At 46.4% G+C, this 14,467-nt stretch overlaps 1 protein-coding gene across 2 annotated transcripts in view; it reads left to right on the top strand.

Moving 5' to 3' along the window:
• The window catches only part of PAFAH1B2 (platelet activating factor acetylhydrolase 1b catalytic subunit 2), a 44,978-nt gene extending 32,029 nt beyond the window's left edge, over nt 1-12,949 (top strand). For both annotated transcript variants that reach the window (XM_068240909.1, XM_068240910.1), the window contains one exon: nt 10,725-12,949. In XM_068240909.1, coding sequence (XP_068097010.1) covers nt 10,725-11,003 — 279 coding nt within the window. In that variant the 3' untranslated portion in view covers nt 11,004-12,949. The remainder of the gene's footprint in view (nt 1-10,724) is intronic.
• Nucleotides 12,950-14,467: the final 1,518 nt, after the last annotated feature.

The following is a 14,467-nucleotide window of genomic DNA, read 5'->3' as shown; positions in this document are numbered from 1 at the left end:
GTTTGAAGAATATTATCTGCATACAGCTGCTGGATCTGCCTATACAACCCAGCCTCTGTTGCTATCCCAAACCCCCCTAAGGTCCCCCTGCACTCTGCAATCCCTCATAAATCACAGCCACGCTGCTGACAACCAGCTTGTCAGAGCTGGCTGTGTTTATCTCTATAGTGTCAGTCTGCTGCTCTCCCCGCCTCCTGCATAACTCCGGTCCCCGCCTGCATCCCTTCCCTCCCTGCTGATTGGAGGGAAGGGACGGGGGCAGGGACCGGAGCTATGCAGGAGGCGGGGGAGCAGCTGAGATTGACATTACAGATGTAAATACAGCCTCACAGCACGGCTGTGATTTATGAGGGATTGCAGAGAGCAGGGGGACCTTAGTGGGGTTTGGGATAGCAACAGAAGCTGGGCTGTATAGGCAGAGCCAGCCTCTGTATGCAGATAACATTCTTTAAACACACCTCGGGTTCTCTTTAAATGGGAACATGCCTCTCTGTGTCCATTTGTGCCAATTGTATTCTCCTCGGGTACATTTTGAGCGTGCGAGTTGGCGCGGGAGACTTGGGCGCAGGATACAGCCGGTATACGGCTGATTCTGCTGCTGCACAAGTTCCCGGCCCTGTTAAATACTATTCCCCCCTCCAGGCCGCCATGGATGGTGGGGAATGAAATTATGTGGCTTCCAGCAACTGCTGGAAGCCAAGTTATTGTGTTTTAAAAGTAACTTCAGCTCCGTCTCCTGACGGCGCCGAAGTTGCTCCCTGTGCGCTGCTATAGCCGTAATTCCTATTACGGCCTATGGTGGTGCCGGCTGCACCCAAGTCTCCTGCGCTGGATTCACTGTGTTCGCATTACCACTTAACGACCGCCTAACGCTGATAGGCGGCGGCAGGTCGTAAGTGGTTTTACAAGGAAACTGCCTTTCCATGTCAGTTCACGGAGGGTGTCTCCGTGAACAGCCTGCGAGCCTCCGATCTCGGCTCGCAGGCTACATGTAAACACGCGGGGAAGAAATCCCCCCGGTGTTTACATCATACGGCGCTGCTGCGTAGAAGCGCCGTAAAGGAGATCGGCGATCCCCGGCCTCTGATTGGCCGGGGATTGCCGGCATCTGATAGGCTGAAGCCTATCAGAGGCGGCGCAGGACGGATCGCTGTCCTGTAGGCCTGAACGATTTAGGAAAAAATTTAATTGAGCAATTTCTGTCTGAAATTGCGATTTCGATTCGATTCACGATTTCCTTTAAATCAAGCTTTGTTCCTTTCTTTGCCTTTTTGTTCCAACTCTGTCCCGCTGTCTCTCTTTGTGCCCCCTTCGCCTCTTTATGCCTTCTCTGGGTCTCTCTCTTGCCCCCTTTGATTCTCTGTGCCCACTCTGTTTCTCTCTGTGTCTCTCTCTGAGCCTTCTCGGTGCCTGCTCTGTCTCTATGTCCACTCTGTGTCTCTCTGTGCCTCCTCTGTCTCCCAAGCTGCATCAGTACTGGACATAGCTTCAAGCATGAGTCCAGCGGTGCCAGTCTATCCACTTCGCCTCCTGCAGGCTCTAATGCACGGAATACTTCCTGTATATCATGTGACATACAGGAACCCAGAGTTTTGCCAAGCACAAGAGCTGGCAGACAGCGGAAGAGGACGGACAGTATTGGACTCGTGCGGATGGTATGTCCAATGCTGCGCACGCGCTGGGACTTTGGGGAAGTTTGAAGCCACTTTTTCAAACTTCCCCATGTGGAAATGATGTGATCGCAATAATCGCCACTTTGACGATTCCTAAATTGTGATCTTGGTGATCACGATTTCGGTTTAAATTTGATTTAACTTTCAGGCCTTCAGTGCTGCCCACAGCCCCCCAGCCCCCCCCACCCGCTCGGCCACACAGAGCGGCGGCGATCAGAGCCCCCCAGCAGGTCATCCCCCTAGTGGGTAAAAAAGGGGGGAAGTCTGATCGCCCTGCCGCATTGCTGATCTGTGCTGTGGGCTGGAGAGCCTGCGCAGCACAGCTAAACAAATAGCCCGGTCCTTAAGTGGTTAAGGTTATCATGCCCCCAGCTGATTCCAAATCAGCTGCCTGTGAGCGTGGATAAAAAGTGTAGGCACAGCTTCATACAATGCCATCTACCAGCCTCTGCAGTAGATATAATCAGTTAGATGCTAAAAACTCCGGCTTGGATGCAAATAGTATGCAGCTTAAAACTGGCCAAGAAAAATGCATTTCTTGAGGTTTTTGATGGGCCCAATGCCACGATGCATCACATTAGCATGCAAGCCGTAATTACTAGCATCTCATTGTCCATCATTTGAGGCAAGTGACATGGTCACATGATAGGGTGCGTGAGACCTCATTGCCAAGGCTTCTCCAACTTTCCTAATGAGCAGTTACTACAACAGGGCTGATTTGATGAAGGCATTTAATTAGACAGGTTGGTGCCATGTACATAGATGGCAACCTGTCACCACAGAACCATTGTTCAGATTTTTCAGTTGCATCAAACATGTCATAAAAGCATTGCTAATACTCCACTTCCATCTGGGGTCCATAAAATCGTGCAGGTTGGGGCTTCCGTCACGCCAACTCACCCTATGAAACGGACAAATTGGAATATGTCTGAATGAATCCCATGCTTGGTCTGTTAATGAAACTGACCAATTGGTGCTTTAGTGTGAAGCCAACCGAAAACCTCAGTGCGGCATTATCAGTAAGATTGCTATATTGACAGCTTTACTGTTTGTGTTCTTTAGGTTTTTTTTTTTTGGGGGGGGGGGGGTAATAGTTTTTCTTTTCACCAGTTCAGGTACACTTTAAATCACCAAAACCCTCAACCCTATTGCGTGTAACTGGATAGAGCTCCCTCGATATCACACAGTGCATATCGATATGGGAGTGATTCCAGGACTCTTGAGCCATGTGGGGCGGTGAAGTCAGGACACCAATAATTCAGCTTCAGGACTCTTGTCCAGCTGGATGCCAGGGTCAAGATTTAGACCTTTGGAGCTAAATATCAGGGAATGGTATGCTTTAAATAATAATAAAGCCTACTTTCATGATTTTATTTTTTTACTTTATTGGAATGTTCTAGTCCTTGGTTTAAACTTTCGATCCAACAGCCTACCCAATTGTATCTGGAGCCAATCCCTGTCAAACCTTAAAGCCCCATCTACACGATACGATTCTTTGTGCGATTCGATTACGATTCTATTTACAATACGATTAAATCTGACATATTCGATCAATATTCGATTCGTTTCAATTCGATTTGCCATTGTTTTGCAATGGCAAATTGAATCGAATCTCAATCGGACATGTCGGATTTAATCGGATCGTAAATAGAATCGTAATCGAATCGCACAAATAATCGTATCGTGTAGATTGGGCTTAAGATGGTTGTGCAAGGCACTGTGTGTGTTGCTTCTCTATGATACAAGATGATTGACTGCAGCAGTCCTTTATGTTTGTGGCTCGTGTTAGATAATTATACCTTTTTTCAAATTATTCAGCAGCAGGTGCTGCGACTAAGAATAGACCATTCTTGCAAAATGATCTTGTTTTCTGAGCTTGTGACCTGCCACTTTGTGGTTGAGCTGCTGTTGCTCCTAGACTTCTGTACTTCGCAATAACTGTTTAAGGCCAGAAACCCACTAGGAGGGATTTCTAAGCGCTAGTGATTTGAAAAAGCTCTTGCTAATGCAATGCTATGAAGGATTTTTATAAATCACATCGCTCAAGTGGGATCACACCCATAGCATTACATTGGCAAGAGTTTTCAAATCACAAAGCGCTCAGAAAATCTTTCCTAGTGGGTTTCTGTCCTTATGTTTGGGGCAGGTCTAGCAGGCCAGGAATGTGGAATGGTGGCTTATTGGAAAGGTGCCATTTTTTTTTTTTTAAAGTGTCCCATTAATCGTTGCTGAGCTCTTCAGCACGAGTCGTTCTGTTGCAAACAGTTGTGATCAGGAGATTGTATAGCTTTATCCTTATTTTATATACTCGTTATTGCTAGGTGTGACTAGAACAGCCAAACCTATTAATAAGCAGTGTGCATATACCTTGAGGCCATGGAGTACAAGTCAAACATACAACTCAACTCAAACTCAAACATTCCTCACACTTGTGAGAGGATATAAATAGAGAAAATGCCATTCGCTGACTGTCAGGTGATCCAAGAAGATGCCGGCTGTTGACATATGACACCTGGACTCAGGACTGAGCAAATTCCTGTATTGTGGCCGATGAGCATTGGTGCGAAGGGAAAACTGCCTCTGAATCCCTTAAGACATTTTTCAAATCTTTGACAAAAACCTGATTAAATTGGACCTGAACTCTTGAACAGGACAGAAGGAGAGCCTAGAGAAATGCACCCTGTATGTATGTAGAGAGTTCAGCCTGACTAATGCCCCATCATGTGTGACTAGTTACAACTTTAATTTGATCTCTAAGCTGTGTCAGCTGGCTGCCTTGGCAGAGCAGCTAGTTTGTAAACACAGGATGTTAACTCTACTTCCTGCTTTAATGAAAGCAGGAAGGAGACACACTGCAGATTTACTGCAGGATTTGTATCAGCTGTAACAAATGTTTCTCTTGAAAGGTTATTATGCTGTTGCTTATCTTTTAAAGCAGAGTTCTGAATTCAGGTCCGCTTCAAATGTAGCTGATGACAGATGATCTGAGGCAGTTGCGAAATGGTACTTGATTAAATCTGCCAGAGATCGATGCCCCAACATGGCCACCTAATCATAATTTAATTATAGATCACTCTAAATGGAAACATTTCAATGGTCAGCTGATGGACCCCAAGTCTTATTCCATTTAATAGTGATCCCGGGGCCCTTGCAGAGTGCTCAGAACGCGCTCAGCTGGCGGGCCCCCTCCTGTGTCCTTCTGTCTTTTTACTTGCTTGCTGCCTGTTCTCTGTGACCCTGCAGCAAGCCACGTGACTACAGACATGCGGCATGCCACGTGACTACAGACATGCGGCATGCCACGTGACTACAGACACGCGGCATGCCACGTGACTACAGACACGCGGCATGCCACGTGACTACAGACACGCGGCATGCCACGTGACTACAGACACGCGGCATGCCACGTGACTACAGACACGCGGCATGCCACGTGACTACAGACACGCGGCATGCCACGTGACTACAGACACGCGGCATGCCACGTGACTACAGACACGCGGCATGCCACGTGACTGCAGACACGCGGCATGCCACGTGACTGCAGACACGCGGCATGCCACGTGACTGCAGACACGCGGCATGCCACGTGACTGCAGACACGCGGCATGCCACGTGACTGCAGACACGCGGCATGCCACGTGACTGCAGACACGCGGCGTGCCACGTGACTGCAGACACGCGGCGTGCCACGTGACTGCAGACACGCGGCGTGCCACGTGACTGCAGACACGCGGCGTGCCACGTGACTGCAGACACGCGGCGTGCCACGTGACTGCAGACACGCGGCGTGCCACGTGACTGCAGACACGCGGCGTGCCACGTGACTGCAGACACGCGGCGTGCCACGTGACTGCAGACACGCGGCGTGCCACGTGACTGCAGACACGCGGCGTGCCACGTGACTGCAGACACGCGGCGTGCCACGTGACTGCAGACACGCGGCATGCCACGTGACTGCAGACACGCGGCATGCCACGTGACTGCAGACACGCGGCATGCCACGTGACTGCAGACACGCGGCATGCCACGTGACTGCAGACACGCGGCATGCCACGTGACTGCAGACACGCGGCAAGCCACGTGACTGCAGACACGCGGCAAGCCACGTGACTACAGACACGCGGCAAGCCACGTGACTACAGACACGCGGCATGCCACGTGACTACAGACACGCGGCATGCCACGTGACTACAGACATGCGGCATGCCATGTGACTACAGACATGCGGCATGCCATGTGACTACAGACATGCGGCATGCCATGTGACTACAGACATGCGGCATGCCATGTGACTACAGACATGCGGCATGCCACGTGACTACAGACATGCGGCATGCCACGTGACTACAGACATGCGGCATGCCACGTGACTACAGACATGCGGCATGCCACGTGACTACAGACATGCGGCATGCCACGTGACTACAGACATGCGGCATGCCACGTGACTACAGACATGCGGCATGCCACGTGACTACAGACATGCGGCATGCCACGTGACTACAGACATGCGGCATGCCACGTGACTACAGACATGCGGCATGCCACGTGACTACAGACATGCGGCATGCCACGTGACTACAGACATGCGGCATGCCACGTGACTACAGACATGCGGCATGCCACGTGACTACAGACATGCGGCATGCCAAGTGACTACAGACATGCGGCATGCCAAGTGACTACAGACATGCGGCATGCCACGTGACTACAGACATGCGGCATGCCACGTGACTACAGACATGCGGCATGCCACGTGACTACAGACATGCGGCATGCCACGTGACTACAGACATGCGGCATGCCACGTGACTACAGACATGCGGCATGCCACGTGACTACAGACATGCGGCATGCCACGTGACTACAGACATGCGGCATGCCACGTGACTACAGACATGCGGCATGCCACGTGACTACATGCATGCCGCCAGGTCACAGAGAACAGGCTTTAGTTATTAAAAATCTATTTGCATTGTGTGGCAGCAATATATCAGAGAGCGATCTGTCTTTTGGGAACATTGGGCGGCCATTTGCCAGTGTATGGCCAACTTTGGTTTATCTGCCTGATATTATGGATAGAGGGTATATATAGGGATTCTTTCTAGCGACTATGGTTTTTCTGAATGGAATTTTAAGTGCACAAATAAACCAGTCATCCTAAGCTACATCCTGTTTTTATTGGATTTCATGTTTAAAAAAAGCTCTCTGTTTACTTATCACCTTACATGCAAGTTGAAAGGGCTGAGCTGAAGGTGACAGCAAGGCATTGTGCAAGTGGATTGGGAAAAACTCTCTTATGTAAGATCTAGTATCAGTCATTTTATGCACTACTTTGTATATTTAAACACTATGCTAACTACAGTATGTTGTGTGCTTCATTGTATATGTATCTTAACCACTTCATGCAAAATGGACATTTCTAAATGTCCTATTTGTGCACTAATTGGTGTAAATAGGATGTTTAAAGCAGCCTAAACTAAGAACTTACTCTCTGCTTTAAAAGATACGTAACAGCATAATAACCTTTAAAGAAAAACATTTCTTTTTTACAGCTGATATAAATTGTGAAAAAAAAATCTGCAGTGTTTCCACTTCCTGATTCATGGAAGCAGACATATTGTTAACTTCCTCTGCTTTTAAATAGCTTATCTGCCATCTCTGCCATAGGCAGTCATGTGACACAGGGGAGTGATCAAATTACAACTTGTGATTAGACACAAATGAGAGCTAAACTCTTTAAATACATATAGGGTGCATTTCTCTGTTTTCATTCTGTCCTATGCAAGAGCTCAGGTCCACTTTAATAATCATCCATTCTGCCAAAATGCATAGGGGTGTGGGCCAATTTTAACCCTTCAATGCATGGTGTGAAGTGCATTGACATGGATTACTACAAACTGCACACTGATCAGCAGGGCCTGTTCTCTCATGAAGCAAGGTGAAACATTTGCATCAGGCGCAGAGATTACAGGTACAGCATTTTTGTACTGTGTGTTTACATACACTTACAGCATGCAGTCAGAGTAGGAGAAGCGACAGGAAAGCATGGTGAAGAGGTCATCATTGGGGAAAAGTAGCTTTTTGTGCTGTGTGAGGAGTCTGACAGTGAGTGAGGAGGGGGGAGGCAGGAGAGCAGCAGTATTCGACTTGCACAGCAGAAAGGAGGAGGTGGCGCTGCTGTCCAGACTGAGGAGGAATGGAGTGGCCGAGGGTGAGCAGTTTGTCACAGACTCACAGCCAACCAGTGTGCTATTGTGTTGAGCTGCAGCATGTCATGAGAACATTAAATGAAACAGAGTAAATTGTTGGGTGCTGTTCGATCATTCTAAATCTTAGATCATTCCATCCTCACAGGTTTGTCTCAGGCAGCAAAAAGTCCAGAACTGGCCCTGCTGATCAGCCAAAATATTAAACACTAATATTGTGTAGCTTCTCCTTATGCCACCACTCAGCTTGGTACTACACTGCCTTGTGTCTGCCCCTCTGTAGTCTGACAATGGAGATGACAGGGTAATTGATGAACCCACAAGGAGAGGGATGTGTAAAACAGCATGATAACTACCCAGAAGGTGGCAGGCGGAGCCAGCACTTGTTTCTTATGGAAAGGACTATGAGAAAAACTGTAGCACAATTTTGCAGTAGAAAACTTGATACAAGTGAGTGCACTCCCAGTTAGCTGCATGGCTATGTCTTATCGCCAGGCAAAGGGATCACATCTAGTGGGTGCAGATGCCATTTTTTCCTTCCGTTCTCTGGTTCTTTTTGTTGACTGAGCCGTATAGAATTATTCATATGTATTTCGGCCTGATGAAGGGCACACAATAGCCTGAAATGAACATGTGTTATTGCCCGAATCAATCATTTACCATGTCAAGCCAGATCATAGTACTAGTCTCATGACGGTCTCTTATTCTTGTTCATGGATAAAATATTTTTATGTATATGCCAATTTTTGAATTTTTGTATTTGTGTCAATAAAGTTGTATCATGTTTTGTACTGCAAGATTGTGCTACAGTTTTTCTCATAGTCCTTTCCATAAGAACCAAGTGTTGAATTGGGGTGTGGTGGATCACCCGCTAAAGGACTCTGTGTTTTTTGCCCCTTCCCTTTGAAAGGGGCGTTCCCGACTAAAAATTAACCAGGCAGAGACAGCACACTGTTACTTACTTTACTGCCGTTAAGCTTGCATGAGTGCACTACCTCTGTTTTTACCATTTTTTTAATTTATTTTTTTAATAAACAGAGTTGACCTATGATGGATTACTATTTGACATTTCTCTGAGGTATATAGAACGAGGAAGTGGGTGGTCATCTTGCTGCAGTACAGGGCTGGAATAGGCGATTTGGAAGTGGTGGGTGGGCAGGCCATGTGACCAAAAACTGCTAGCAGTGACTTTCCATAATTAGAGGGTCAGTGTACATTGAAGAGTGAACACAGTGTGGGTGCTAGTGAAGGTATAGCATGCATAAACACTTGCCAGCACCTAAATTGTATCCACTGGAATTTGAACAACCCTTAAGCTGCAGCTCTGGTACAAAAGCACATACTCGCCTAAGAGGGAAGCCTCTGGATCCATACTCCTCCTGAAGCCCTAGCATGGCCGTAGTGCTCCTGCGGGAATCTGGCCGCACCTGAGCGACTCCGTGTTTGCAAGGCTGCTTTATGGCCACACTAATGCTAGAAGAGGAGCGCAGGCCCGATCTGCAAGCGGCAATGGAGGACCAAAGGACAGCAACGGAAGCCTCATTAGGGTTGGAGGCTCCCCTCCCGTTAGGGAAGTATGTGTTTCTGACTCCGAGCTTTGGCTCGAGTTCTCTTTAACATTCTACATGCTTTTCATGTTCAACTCTGCACACTTGAAGTCACAGGCAGGCACAACTAGATGTTACCACAAGAATGTCTGTATTGAACATCTCATTTACACTCTACTTCATTGCTGAATGTTCCAGTTCTTCATTGAAGCCCATGTGTCCATTATAGGTAGTTTCGATAGCGGACAGGACTCAGCATAAGCCCTCAGAGAATGGTTTGTGGCTGCACAGCAAGAAGTGATGCATTGTGTGGTTTGATACCTTTCACTTATGGCAACAGATATGTCACTATAGCTCGTCTGTAAAATCAGACTAGCCAGGTTAGTTTCCCATACACATCAGTGCACTATGGGCACCCATGAACTTGTTGCCAGTTGTCCTTGGACCACTTCTAGTAGTTACTAACTACTTTATGCCAGGGACAACCCACAATACCTGTCATTATGATCTGACCACATCTAGCAGTTATTCTCTCAACTCTAACCGCTAGCCCATTTTTCCTGCTTCCAATTCATCAACGTCAAAAGCTGACCATTCACTTGTTGCCTAAAATATCCCATCCTTTAATATGTTTATGTGTAATAAGATAAAATACAGATTATCTTGTTACAAAGACGCACACAATAAAGGTGGGGATATTTTCAGCAGCAAGTGAATGGTCAGCTGTTGACGTTGCATGTTGCGGTTCGTTAGGATAGATCTAAAGCTGTGTTTTGTAACGACTTAAAGGGCTATTATCGCAATAAAATTAAAAATGCATGAAAACCTAAATAAAAAGTACATTTCTACTAGAGTAAAATGCACAATAAGTTACTTGTTTCCCATGTTGCAGTCACTTCCAGTAGGCAGTGAAATTTGACACGGGATTTCCTGCTGGGCTTCCCCGTAGCCATGGCGACGGGGTGGGATGACGTCACCGACGTCATGGACGCCGGGACGTCACAGGGAATCCCGATCCACCCCTCAGCGCTGCCTGGCACTGATTGGCCAGGCTGCGCAAGGGGTCTGGAGGGGGGGGGGGGGGGCGGCGAGCGGCGGCGATCAAAATATGCACGCAGCTAGCAAAGTGCTAGCTGCGTGCAATAAAAAAAAATTATGCAAATCGGTCCAGCGGGGCCTGAGAAATCCCGCGCAGGTTACCCCGAGCTGAGCTCGGGATAACCGGCAAGGAGGTTAATTTTGCTAAATCTGTAGTGAGTTTCTTGATGTCTTACATCTTCTTTCCTTTGCAGGGATTACTCCCACGTGGAGAGAAACCGAATCCACCACGTGAAAAGAACTCCCAGGTCAACCAGCTGCTGCGCTCATGGCTGCCGCGCCTTCCTGGGGTGCAGCTTTTGGACGTAGATTTTGGCTTTGTTCATTCAGATGGAACTATCTCTCGAAATGACATGTTTGATTTCCTCCATCTCACAGCTGGTGGCTACGCCAAGGTTTGCCGGCCACTTCATGAACTAATTATGCAACTGCTGGAAGAGACCCCAGAAGAAAAACAAGTTACCCTGGCCTAATCACCACGTTACTTATCCTGTCCTCAGTGTTACATCATCGGCTGTGCCCCCTCGCTCACTACAATTGCCTCGGCTGTATATCCACATGCTCCAAGTATATACACTGAACTTGTGTACACCTACTCACCTGCTCAAATCCAGCTTCTGCAAACCATTTTTACTGTTTCGTGTATTATTGGCCATCGCTGATACTTCCCCCATGAAAGTCCCCAGTTGCAGGATGGGATATGGATTTCTGCAGGTTGCAGTGGTTGGAAACCAAAAATCGTGCAGTGATGTAGACTGGGCGTTTCCATGGCAAATATAGTGAAGAGATTAATTTGGCTGTGCAGCCATTGTGAAGCCTTTGTGTAGTGTTTACATATAAGCTGATGTTCAGGATCCCACTCCAAAATCAGCAAAAAAAATCAACATATTTAATTCAACACTTTATTTAGAATGACACCTTTCAGGTGCCAGCAGAGGTTTGCATAGAATAAAGTGTGTGCGACAGGCAGCCTTGGGGAGTAGAGGGAATTGCATACATTACCTAGGAATGAAATGGGTTGATTTGCTCTAGAGGCACTACAGCAAAAATTTGGGCTACTAAGATTACCTTCGTAGCATGTTTCTAATAGGAAGAGCTACACATATAAGGTAGTATACTGATAGTTTGAACAGAGGCGCCAATACAGGATACAATTTGATTAAAGACTTGCGTCCTCAAAGTAGACACCGATTCTGTTGGTCAACAATAAATTTATTCAATTACTCCACTGTGCAACACGTTTCGCCAGTTCAGTCCTGCTTCCTCAGGCAGCAACTTGAGCAAACTCTTGTCAAGCGCCTCTGTCTATACACATAAGGTAGTGTTTACAAAGGTCAGCTGGATAGAATAATGTATAGCACATGTACATATCCTGGCATCAGTAACATAGAAGCAGTAACAGGGAAGCGACGTCCTCCTCTACTCCATTGAGCTGTGATAACAGCTGAAGCTGATATCTCTTCTCTCAGTGCTGTGAGATCAAAGCCCGGTCTTGTAATGTAGGCTCAAAAGCATGAACTGAAATGTGGACAGTAAATAAAGATGACCGTCCACAGCACATACACAGTGCTTGCTGCTGATGTGCATGCATTATTACCACAATGGGCTTTGATCTCACAGCAAAGAGAGGAGAGATATCGGCTGTTATCACAGCCAAACTGAACAGAGGAGGACATCTCTTCTCTGGTACTGACGCCAGGATCTGTACATGTGCTATAAATTATCCTATCCAGCTAACCTTTATTAATAAAAACACAAAATATGTGTCGCTCTTCCTATTAGAAACATACTACTAGGGTAATCTCAGTAGCCTAAATTTCGCTCTAGTGCTCCTTTAACCACTTTATGATTGTGGAAGTTCCTGTTTGCAATTCTTCCCCTGCTGCCAGGGCAACCTGTACAATATTTAAAAAACCCTAGTTTATTTTATTATCTGGTAAAGTTTTTCTGTCCTACTGCGCAGTGCATGTGCAATCCTGGAAATGTGCGTGAATATGTATAAATGTATTGTTTGTATGAATCCTTTATTGATAAAGTGTCATTTGGCCAGGGACCAAAGCAGAAGATACTGAAAAACTATCCCTCCAAATTCAGATGATCATCTGGGGAATTGGGCTTAATGGGTTACAGTGTGTGGCTTTGTACCGAAGCATAGAGAAATATGTTATATAGCCATAACTCAACTATAAGGTATGCGGTTGGTGGAAGTTTACAGGCAAATAAAAAGCTGTGGATAGTTTATCTTGTAGTATTTTAAGATCTGTCTTTGCCTCTTAGATCTGTACAGGTTTAGAAATCATTTGTAGAATTTGCATCTTCAGAGCTTTTGCTTCTGTGTATAGCATACTGATTGGATTGCTCCTCCTTATTGTCATGTGTGTGTATGGAGAGATGTTATAAAAAAAAAATACCAAAAGAATTTTTGTGTCTGTGATGACTATTTTCGGCTAGCTTGTAAATGTGTATAACTGATGCGAACACTATCAGGGCGATTTTTCTGCGCTTTGCTGATCACCGGCGATCAGCAAAGAGCTGCTGGTGATCTATCCCTATGGATACATTCACACTGCAGCGTTTGCGATCAATCGCAAACGTGCTGCTTGCAGCGTTTTGTGGGTGAAATTAATGATAGATTTTTAGAGCACTGCACCATTAGAGGGTGTCGCCTCTCATGCAAATCTTGTGTAATCGGTAAAGCAATCAACAACATAAAAAAAAATATTTGGACAGAAGAAATCAAGTCTGTACACCCACAGTCCTGGACCAAAATATAGACTTACCCACTTTTGTTTTTTGAATGTAAGTCTCCTGTCCAAATTAGCTACGGTGCAGTTTCCTGGATGTGAGACTTGCATCCAGCACTAAGAGTTGCCGCAAACCTGTACATGCGCGCCCCCATCGCGTGTGCATGCGCATGCAAGTGCACTCTCACGCACTGAACTCATTGTGAATGATTGCTGTTAGCAGCAGTCATTCACATAAAGTTTTGGTGCGGTTTTCAGCCCCTACCAAATCAATTAACCCGTCGTGTCACCTATGCATGGCCTTAAAGTGGATCCGAGATGAAAAACTAACTATGACAAGTAACTTGGCCATATATCTTATCTAAAGTTTAGATAGTTTACACAGCAAATCTAGCTGCACACAGCTTCAACAGTTTCATGTTTATTCATTCCTGTGATACGACAGCGGCCATGTTTTGTTTGTCACATTACACACAGGCAAGCTGCAACTGCATCTCCAGCCCTCAGCTCACTCCCCTCTCCTGCTCCCTCTGTCTCTGGCTAGTAACCTCCTCCTGCCCAGTCTGAGCTCCCATAAGCCCTTGCTACATGGAGTGCCAAGGCACTTTGAGCTGTGGGCGAGGCTTGTTTAGTTTATAGGGAATTAGAGTATTAAAACAAAACAAAAAAAAAAGGATTTGGTTTGAGGAATGCCCTATAAACTATATTTAAAGGCCCATACACACGTCGTATTTCCGCGAACGACGGGTCGTCCCGTCGTTCGCCCGCTAAATCTGGCGTGTGTACAGACTGTCGTTCGCTTGATAAGAGTGAGTTTGAGCGATCCGCCGGGCAAGGAGTAAAAGTTTATCTCAGATCCACTTTAAGATTTGTAGATAGGGATTGGATGCGATCACTATGGCGATAGCTTGGGGACCCAACGCTGTATAGAAATGCTATTGGCTAGCAATGCATCTATACAGCACTGGGATCCCCAGCGGCCACATGCAATATCTACAGACACACAGGCAAGCAATAATTGTACGCTACATGCCCGACTAGTGATGAAATACGGCATGTATGGTGTAATTTTAGCCGTGACGAACCAAATAATGTATTTTGTGGTGTTTTAAAACTGTCACATTGTCATGTAAAAGGTAGGAAAGGGGAAACGTGAAAAAATGTGTAATTGAACGTGAAAAACGTGAAAAAAT

The sequence above is a fragment of the Hyperolius riggenbachi genome, chromosome 6 (genome assembly GCF_040937935.1).
Source record: "Hyperolius riggenbachi isolate aHypRig1 chromosome 6, aHypRig1.pri, whole genome shotgun sequence".
Classification (NCBI taxonomy): domain Eukaryota; kingdom Metazoa; phylum Chordata; class Amphibia; order Anura; family Hyperoliidae; genus Hyperolius; species Hyperolius riggenbachi.
Note: the sequence above shows the minus strand (reverse complement) of the source record. Positions and strands in the feature narration are given on the sequence as shown.